The 10,790-nt window shown below is 33.1% G+C and overlaps 1 protein-coding gene across 1 annotated transcript; it reads right to left on the bottom strand.

Annotated features, from left to right (window-relative positions):
- Positions 1 to 2,238: 2,238 nt before the first annotated feature.
- Positions 2,239 to 2,679, bottom strand: LOC131598323 (F-box/kelch-repeat protein At3g06240-like). Its single transcript, XM_058870938.1, has one exon. It carries the CDS (start codon positions 2,677 to 2,679, stop codon positions 2,239 to 2,241), a length of 441 nt encoding a protein of 146 aa, XP_058726921.1.
- Positions 2,680 to 10,790: the final 8,111 nt, after the last annotated feature.

The raw sequence follows: 10,790 nt of genomic DNA, 5'->3' as shown, positions 1-10,790 counted from the left end.
AGAAGGCATCAGGTGTCTCATCCACAAAAAAGAGGAACAAAACGATTTTTCGCCCGCGACACAGACTTGGAAGTGTGTTTGCACAAAATTTCTCCTTTGGTTGTGTTTGATGTTGAATTAGGGTAAATGAATGGGGGAGGGGGAGTATTTTGCTTAATCTGCAAAACGCGCATTATTTCGGAAGTTCATTTCCGAAATGCTGTTTTCGGAAATGAACTTCCGAAATAAGACAATTATTTAAAAAAAAAGGCGCTTTCGGAGATGCATCTTCGAAAACACCTTTTTCGTGCATTTCGGAAATGCATTTCCGAAGTCAGGGATAGTCTGGGTTTTTCACCAGAGGTGGACTAGAAGGTTGGCAGGTAGCCAAAGAAATTTTCAACTAAAATATCACATTGGAAAATTCCATTGCAACTTTGCCAGGTAATAATCATTTCTCTTCTCTTCCATGGAAGGCAAAGTTCAGAGGTTTGTAATTCTTGACCGAGTGTTTATCTCTCCTTGCTTTAGCTTATTTACTATCAACTAATGTTTACTATTTCTGCACTTGGAACTGAAAGTGGTTTTTTTGAATCAACAATAATTGATATTTGCAACAAAGGCTTGTTATATTCTTGTTACTTAGATACTGATACACCCTTGATGGGTTATATCTGCTTCCATGCACACACAATAATAATAATCAATGACTGAAATTCCATTTATAAAGTTATCAATGCATATTGAAACCCTTTCTATATTGAAATGCTTTGTAATCCTTTGTATATTGAAATGCTTTGTTTTGTTTGTGTTAGTAGAGAAAGAGGAGAAAAGAGAAGTAAAAAGAAGAATAGAAGTAAATGTTGTTACTAGGAGAGCGAAGAGATTGGATAATCAATTATAAAGTACCAATTGTCTATTTATAGACTCAAGTCACCAACCTCTTAATAGTAGTAAATATTTTTAAATTATTTTAATTCTTTCCAGATGTCTTATGATATATTAGTATTATAATAATTCTAGGTTCTTCTAACATTTTCATATTCATTATATCTAAGAAAATTCTAGAAATTTATAGCAATTTGTAACACATTTCATACCACTTGCTTGCATCATATCAACCACAATAATTTGAAATTAAAATAAGATCTCTTTACTTTTGTAAAGTGAAATTGAATTAACTACGATAAAAGTAGTCTAGGGAAAACCATCTATCCTTGAAAATTCTTGAAACACTTATCAATAACAAAACCACCATAATCCCTAAAAATGGTTGGATCAACAATAGAATGAAATAAAAAAAAAAATCTATATTGTCAATGGATGAAAACTAGTTCTAAGACTTCTGAATAGAAAACACAATAAAGAATTATTACAATTTTCTTTAGTAATCAGTATGACAGCTAAATGTCAGAAGCCTTCAACCTGCCTCTATGCAATTATCTACAACACCAAAAATACAGCACAAATAATTAAGGTGAAATAGACATGACCAACCAAACCTTCATAAAAAATATTGAAACTTTTAATAGAACGATAAAATTAGAGAAGTTCGGTTTAGATTCATAAGAACGCAGTGACTAGTCAGGTTTCCCAGCATTCGATATTTACCTCCATACATTCGCATATTCACAGTTGTTGGATTAAAATCAGGCGGTTGAAATTTTAAATTCAATATTTTTATTTTAAAATCCAAATTGCTTAATCTTAGATCCAACCATTGCGAACGCGTCAAATGCAGCAAGGTAGTTACAGGCGGGGATTTTATTTAGAATAAAACCTTTAAACTGTTTGCTTCGAAATTACATAACCCAAGCGGTTTTGTTCAATAAAAAAAGTGTTTTCTATCTGAACTAACCAATAAAGTCTCCAGTTTTTTGCTTCCTTTAATAGAATATAAAAGAAAACAGATTCTAAGAAGCTTAAGTGTTTTGTCATCATAATTGTTAAAATCTTTACGAATGAAGCATATTTTTATAAAATCTAGTACAATGACTCTATAACAGGTTTTAGGTTTGGCATATTATTCGTGAAATTAAAACAACTAACATAACTAACATTAATAAGACAATCACTTGTAAAAGATTTGACAATCTTGATTTCATGCAATTACATTTACATATGCATAAATAACACTAATGACACAAACAAAGCTATCAACATTTCCAATAAACATAAAACCAAACTTTGTATTTTGTTGCACATCAATAAATCAAGAAAATATTTCAAAACCTAATAATTCTAGTCTGAATCATCTTCTTAAGATTGCGTGCCATCACCAGGGAGTGAAAGAAAAGATTCTGTATACACTATTGATGGAGATCCACGTGAAACTGCACTATCTGGAAAGCATCTGTATGAGGAACCCTCGATAAGCTCTCCTTTGTCGTTATACCTCAATAATCTAGTCCCATTTGTTACAATGATATCACCATTTTTTGTAGAGCATATTGGAGAAAATTGATGAGGAGATAGGATTTGCACAGGGAAAACAATAGCCTTAATCCAAGACGAGTTCACATTGTATTCTTTCATCAACCATATTTCAATTCTACTATTTTTACAATCCATAGTCCATAAACTAAGAAATTCTTGATATACCCACAACTCATAATGATCAGAATTTTGGCCTACACCATTTGGATAAGGCATCTCAAAAAGTTTCCTTTCTGTTAAATCAAATGCAATAATAACTTTCATCAATGAATCTGAATGTAAAGCCACCCAATGAATAGCATCGTTAAAGAGCGATCCCACTCTGGGCTCTATCTTGTTGATCGTATAAAGGAAGTAAGTATCCTCAATTTCCTTCCACTTGTTATCTTTCAATGAGAAATATTCCAAACGTGAAAAATCTTCCTGGGCTAGAATACAGGACAATGAAACCACCAAGTAATCATCTCTTAACTGATCATATCCGAAACCATATAGATAATACAAATCACGTAACTCTAAATTTGTTTCAAATTCACCAGGAGCTAAAGGTATTTGTTTGTGAACTTTGGTGCATGGATTAAATATGCAGAAACTAGAAGAATATTGGAAAAATATAAAGCCTCTACAGGAACTTATAATTTGAATAAGAGAATCAGGTTGGGGATGCAAAAAATTGAACCGTTTAACAGAAGCATTCTTTAAGTCAAGTTGTTCTTCAAAATTTATAGATATTGTTTGGCGTAAATCATTTGATATGAATTCAATTCTACGAGTTGGTGTTGTAAGTTGAAAATGTAATTTGGAAAAATTGGGATCAGAGATAAGAGAAAACCATGGTTTAGAAACGCATTTGAAACGAATAAGAGACTTCACTGGTAAATTTAAAAGGAGTGTAGTTATCAGTTCTCCAGGCACATAAGATTTCGTTGTTGTCGTCTTTGTCTTTCTCTTTCCCATCTTCTTCTTCTGCTCCATGCTCCTTTCTTCTCTTCGTCTTTTTCTTATCGTTTTTTGTGCTAATAGCATATGAACCTTCTCATCATTTAAGCTTTTTTTAAATGAATATCAATATTTTATACTTGGTAAGCCTTTAAATTTTTTACAAATTTCTTTTTAGAAAATTTTCAATGTCATCTTTTATTTTAACAAATTTCCTTTTAGTTTTCGATATCAAATTTTAGTCTGCCTTGTTAAATGAATATAAAGCACGAATAAATAGAATATTTAAATATAAGGAATTTGATTAAAATTTTAAATATAATTATTTTAAAAAATTTCTTTTTAGTTTTCCATATCAAATTTTAGTCTGCCTTATTAAATAAATATAAGGGACGAATAAATAGAATATTTTAATATAAGGAATTTGATGAAAATTTAAATATAATTATTTTATTCAATTACTTTTTTTAGTTTTTAATATCAAAATTTTAGTCTGCCTTGTTAAATGAATATAAGGGTACGAAAAATAGAATATTTTATTATAAGGAATTTGATTAACATTTTAAATATAAATTTCTATATATTAAAAATAATAAAAATAAATTAAATATCTCATCAAAGAATAAATATTTATTACTTCTAGTTTAGAAATAAATATTTAGAAATCATTAATGTTTACCCTTCTGTATTAAAATTGGGAGGCTGTGTAGGAAAAGACACATTGAATGTGAATAAGGAGTTTGTTTTTGTTCAATTTATTTATCCTCAATTTATTTTCATTTATTATAGATACAAATGAAAAATTTACTTGACACAGTGTTACGCTAGGATTTCGACTTGCTAATAATGGTAAGTGGTCTCTGAGATATATGAGATTATTAAATAGTCTAAGGCAAAGTAGTCTGATTAAAAGTTCTTTTAGTCAAGACTACCGTTCGATTACAAAAGACCATCACTGCCAGGGTTCGACTAAAGTTAGCAAGTCTGCCATGCATGTTCGACTAAATTAAGCAAAAACTTAGGTGTTTTGCCAAGTATGGCTTTGAAGTCGGAAGGCATCAGAAGTCAAAGGAAGCAGTTTCAGACAGTTTTTTAGCAGTTTTTCACAGGACGCGTGGAAGCCTCGCAGACGAAGATGCTGCATGTCGAAGACACGTGTTGGCTAGTAATCAGTCGACCGTTAGTAGTAGTTATTTTATTTTCACTATTTAAGCAAGTTCCAGAGGAACAGTTTGGGGTCTGCATTTTCTACAAAAACACAAGTAAACTCAAATCTCTGTGCAATAATGAGTGACGAGTGCAACTTTGGAATGTATGTATGCGTACCTGTTTAATTTATGCAATCATTTTATGTTATGCATTACTTTCAGTGCACATTTACTGCTTTTTATTGCTTTCATTTACTTTAAAGTCTTGAATTTCAGTGTTTACTTTTACTTTGAAGTTATTACTGCATTTAATACAAACCAGATACACATAATAGACAAATAAAAGCAATTAGTCCTGGAATATTCTAGTTGATTCCGCAAAAGTAACCTTTAAAAAGGAAATTAGCGCTTGTTTACCATATTTCTGGGTAAACAAATTGGCACACCCGGTGGGACTCGTCAATTGCTGTTTGTTTTATATTTGTTAGTGTAAGAGTTATGTATGATACTAAGAAGTGGTCGAAAATTAACTAACATGTTTGAAGTTAATACAAATGATTCTGACCTTTCTGGAAATCAAGGAGTTGTTCTAACCGGAACAACATCACAAAATGCTGCAAATTCATCCCCAATTAGAACAACAAATACTGGTGGATCGACGGCAGCAACATTGGTATCGTCACCAATGAATGTACGGTCACCATTTAACCCATTACGACCGCCGTTTCAAGGAATGATACCTCCACCAGGTTTTAACCCTCGGTTTGGAATGCCCACTTCCATGATGCAAGGTTTACACACGAATCCTTCATCATATTCCGACAATATGATGGCAACAAGCACATCAAACTTAGGGGGTCGACCTATGGGCATAGGTTATATTAACCAGACATTGTCATCTCTAAGTACTACGTCAATGTTGTCAATCCGACAACAAATAGACGAAAGCAACCATGAAATGGTGAATGCCCTTACTCAACAAATGGGAACTGTTTTTACTCTCATGATAAACAATACAAACCAAAGTTATGAAATATTGGCTGGACAAATGGCCAGAATAGCAGATTTCTTTGGAGTGCCCCCACAACCAAACCTTTCGACTCCACAAATGCTTCTAATAATCAATAACTGAAATTCCATTTATAAAGGTATCAATGCATACTGAAACCCTTTCTATATTGAAATGCTTTGTAATCTTTTGTATATTCAAATGCTTTGTTTTGTTTGTGTTAGTAGAGAAAGAGGAGAAAAGAGAAGTAAAAAGAAGAAGAGAAGTAAATGTTGTTACTAGGAGAGCGAAGAGATTGGATAATCAATTACAAAGTACCAATTGCTTATTTATAGGTTTAAGTCACCAACTTCTCAATAGTAGTGAATATTTCTAAATTATTTCAATTCTTTCGAGATGTCTTATGATATATTAGTATTATAATAATTCTAGGTTCTTCTAACATTTCCATATTCATTATATCTAAGAGAATTCAAAAAATTTATAGCAATTTGTAACACATTTCATACCACTTGCTTGCATCATATCAACCACGATAATTTGAAATTAAAATAAGATCTCTTTACTTTTGTAAAGTGAAATTGAATTATAGTCTTAGGGAAAACATTCTATCCTTGAAAATTCTTGAAACACATATCAATAACAAAACCACCATAATCCCTAATAATGGTTGGATCAACAATAGAATGAAATTAAAAAAAAAAATCTATAGTCAATGGATGAAAACTAGTTCTAAGACAGCTAAATGTATGACAGCTAAATTCAATATATTGTCAATGAATAGAAAACACAATAAAGAATTAGTACAATTTTCTTTAGTAATCAGTATGACAGCTAAATGTCAGAAGCCTTTCAACCTGCCTCTGTGCAATTATCTACAACACAAATAATTAAGGTGAAATAAACATGACCAACCAAACCTTCATAAAATATATTGCAACTTTTAATAGAATGATAAAATTAGAGGAGTTCGGTTTAGATTCATAAGAACGCAGTGATTAGTGAGGTTTCCCAGCATCCGATATTTACCTTCATACATTCGCATATTCACAATTGTTGGATTAAAATCAGGCGGTTGGAATTTTAAATTCAATATTTTTATTTTAAAATCCAAATTGTTTAATCTTAGATCCAACCATTGTGAACGCGTCAAATGTAGCAAGGTATTTACAGGCGGGGATTTTATTTAAATAAAACCTTTAAACTGGCTTTGGCTAATATGCATAAGGATTTTACTTATGCACCATGCATAAGCTTACATAAGACATTAGATCATGTTTTTAATCCAGTATTGAGTATTGAGTGGTGAGTATTGAGTAAAAACAATTGATGTCTAGAATTTGATCAAATGATCCAAGGGTCCATAATAATCTATGCATGGTGCATAGATTTTTATCTATGCACGGTAACTGCATCCCTTTAAACTGTTTGCTTCGAAATTAGATAACCCAAGCGGTTTTGTTCAGTAAAAAAAAGTGTTTTCTATCTGAACTAAACCATTAAGTCTCGAGTTTTTTGCTTCCTTTAATAGAATATAAAAGAAAACAGATTCTAAGAAGCTTAAGTGTTTTGTCACAATTGCTATTGTTAAAATCTTTACGAATGAAGCATATTTTTATAAAATCTAGTGGAATGACTCTATAGCAGGTTTTAGGTTTGGCATATTATTGGTGAAATTAATACATCTAAAATAACTAACATTAATAAGACAATCACTTGTAAAAGATTTGACAATCTTGATTTCATGCAATTACATTTACATATGCATAAATAACACTAATGACACAAACAAAGCTATCAACATTTCCAATAAACATCAAACCAAACTTTGTATTTTGTAGCACATCAATAAATCAAGAAAATATTTCAAAACCTAATAATTCTAGTCTGAATCATCTTCTTAAGATTGCGTGCCATCACCAGGGAGTGAAAGAAAAGATTCTGTATACACTATCGCTGGGGATCCACGTGAAACTGCACTATCTGGAAAGCATCTGTATGAGGAACCCTCGATAAGCTCTCCTTTATCGTTATACCTCAATAATCTAGTCCCATTTGTTACAATGATATCACCATTTTTTGTAGAGCATATTGGAGAAAATTGATGAGGAGATAGGATTTGCACAGGGAAAACAATAGCCTTAATCCAAGACGAGTTCACATTGTATTCTTTCATCAACCATATTTTTATTCTACTATTTTTACAATCCATAGCCCATAAACAAAGAAATTCTTGATATACCCACAACTCATAATGATCAGACTTATGGCCTACACCATTTGGATAAGGCATATCAAAAAGTTTCCTTTCTGTTAAATCAAATGAAATAATAACTTTCATCAATGAATCTGAATGTAAAGCCACCCAATGAATAGCATCGTTAAAGAGTGATCCCACTCTGGGCTCTATCTTGTCGGTCGTATAAAGGAAGTAAGTATCCTCAATTTCCTTCCACTTGTTATTTTTTAATGAGAAATATTCCAAACGTGAAAAATCTTCCTAGGCTAGAATACAGGACAATGAAACCACCAAGTAATCATCTCTCAACTGATCATATCCGAAACCATATAGATAATACAAATCACGTAACTCTAAATTTGTTTCAAATTCACCAGGATCTAAAGGTATTTGATTGTGAACTTTGGTGCATGGATTAAATATGCAGAAACTCGAAGAATATTGGAAAAATATAAAGCCTCTACAGGAACTTATAATTTGAATAAGAGAATCAGCTTGGGGATGCAAAAAATTGAACCGTTTAACAGAAGCATTCTCTAAGTCAAGTTGTTCTTTGAAATCTATAGATGTTGTTTGGCCTAAATCACTTGATATGAACTCAATTTTACGAGTGTACTGTGTTGTAAGTTGAAGATGTGATTCAGCAAAATTGGGGTCAGAGATAAGAGAAAACCATGGTTTAGAAACGCATTTGAAACGAATAAGAGACTTCACCGGTAAACTTAAAAGGATTGAAGTTATCAATTCTTCAGGTACATAAGTTAGTGGTGTCACTGTCGTCGTGTTGGTCTTTCTCTTCTTGTCCATGCGTATTTGTCCTCTTCCTCTTTTTCTCCTTGTTTTCTGCGCTAACAGCATGAAGGTTATGAACCTTCTCATAGTTTTTTGTCCTAATAAAGTTAAGAAAAAAACAAAGAATTGCAAATAAATTGAGGATTTTGACAAAAAAATAAAAGAATAAAACATTCAAATTTAATTTATTTTTTGCTATAAATATGTTTTTGTAAATGATATTAATATTTATATAAAAGGTATTTAAATTTATTATTTTTCTTTTTTTATAGACATTTATTTATTTATGGTATTTTAATAAAACAGTCAAATTTAATTTATTTTTTGCTATAAATATGTTTTTGTAAAAGATATTATATTTACATAAAAGGTATTTTAAATTTTAAATTTTCTTATTTATATAAAAGATATAAAAGGTATTTTTAATATGTTTTTATTTTTTTGCATTTTTTTATTTTTCTTGTTTTAAATTTAATTTCTTATTTTAAATGTTTTTGCAATCCGGAATTGGTGGTCGAAATGCTAAAGCTAGAGGGCTAGTAGGTAAGGGAGGAAATTTAAATTTTGAAAAATGAAGTGCGAAGAGATATTTGTCTTTCGCGTAACCCGGGATCTTTAAAGAAGGGATCTTGCTGGTTACCTTCTCTCTTAATAACTCGGCCGCTTGGGTGATAGTTCGACGAAGTTCAGTGTGCAAATAGACCACCCCAAAGTACTTTTGGAAAGCTTGAATTTATTTGATATTGGTGTCTTACATTGAGTGGGTTTACCCTGCAAATTAGCAATAGCAGGAGTCAGTTCTGAAACCTTCTTGTCAGGATCGCCAATAAAAGTAACAGAATAAGTTCGCCACCAGGTGTCGAACTCATAAGTACAGCAGAATGATGGTTTAAAATTTGTGAAGACAAGAGAGGGCCGTTTCTTCCATATGTTGTCGTAATCTTCTTTAACATGTTCCCATGCTTCGTCGTTAAGGACGTCCAACAATAATTCATGAGAGGTGTACAGAGATTTTGGGACCAACTGACAAAGGCCAAATTGTCGAGCCACCAGATTGGGCTGATAAGCTGTCAAACTTGGGCTTGTGCTTGCAATGGAGTATGATAGAAAGTTGGGAACCAGAAATCGACGCCAAGTGTTGACAGAAAGTTTTTTGTGTTCTTCCCTCACCGGCGGAAAGATATTGGCCAGCCATTTAGGACCAGACTTGCCATCAGCAAAATTAGCCATGGATGGTTGAAAGTCGACCCTTCTTAGCATCAGGTCGAACATCAATTTGAAAGGGCAAAGTTGGGAGCACCCTTATCGATAGGAGTTAACATGGACAAGCGCTCCCAAACGCTGCAAATTTGGTCTGGAGGACAGTTTATATCCAGATTCCTGAAGGGTTTTAACTTTTCAGTAAAAGTGGCATTTAGCCACAGTTGCAATAGCTAGAAGGGTCCATGCACCAGAACGTTCTTCTTTTTTGTGGCATTGGGATTGTAGCATTTGATTTGTTGGGCCACTTCTGTCAGAGATACGTACAGGTTAGCCAATATCAACTGTCCTAAAGCGACGCCCTCACCGTTGTGTAGATGACTGGCAAGATAAACAAATTGTTACGCCACCTGCATGGACCTGGAACAGAAAACGCATCTCGACAACCAATATGTCAAGAAGGCCACATGTTCCTCATAACTGATGTCGGGAGTATCCTTGTGATGATGAGTGAGAAAATTATTGAAGGATGGGTTCTTTGTTTCGCCAATGTCAAACTTTACAGGGATCACTTCGACGTCCACATGATTAAACGTGGGGCCAGCAGGTTTTAAACCTGTAATGGCAGCGACATCCAAAAGAGTGGGGGTGATCATGCCACAGCCGGTATGGAAGGTGTTCGTCGAACCCTCCCAGAAGAAAAGTGCATATGTCAGCATGTTGTGGGAATAAGGAATGCCTTCTTGCGACATGTTGAGGAGGGTGTCGATACCCAAATCTTCCCACAGTTTGCCCTTGCTGGGTTTCAAGCGCGCCATCCAGGCAGCAAATTTAGGGCACTTTAGTGGGGGAGCCGTTCGAAAGTTCATGTCATAAAAGCGCAGAGAGAGAGGTCTTGGAGTAGTTATTAAAGGTCTGGTGTCTTTGCTAGTGGGGAAGAAAGCGCCTCCATCAGTAGTATAGATTTCAGAAGGAGCATCGACGGGTAATGGGCCTAGAAAAGATAAGGGGCACCTTCAAGATGAAAAGGAATAAGTACCTGAGATTT

The sequence above is a fragment of the Vicia villosa genome, linkage group LG4 (assembly GCF_029867415.1).
Source record: "Vicia villosa cultivar HV-30 ecotype Madison, WI linkage group LG4, Vvil1.0, whole genome shotgun sequence".
Taxonomy (NCBI): domain Eukaryota; kingdom Viridiplantae; phylum Streptophyta; class Magnoliopsida; order Fabales; family Fabaceae; genus Vicia; species Vicia villosa.
This window is presented reverse-complemented; position numbering and strand designations above follow the sequence as displayed.

Bases quoted from the DNA above. Each gene is read 5' to 3' on its own strand.
- LOC131598323 (XM_058870938.1), bottom strand. From the start codon at position 2,679: ATGAAAGTTATTATTGCATTTGATTTAACAGAAAGGAAACTTTTTGAG.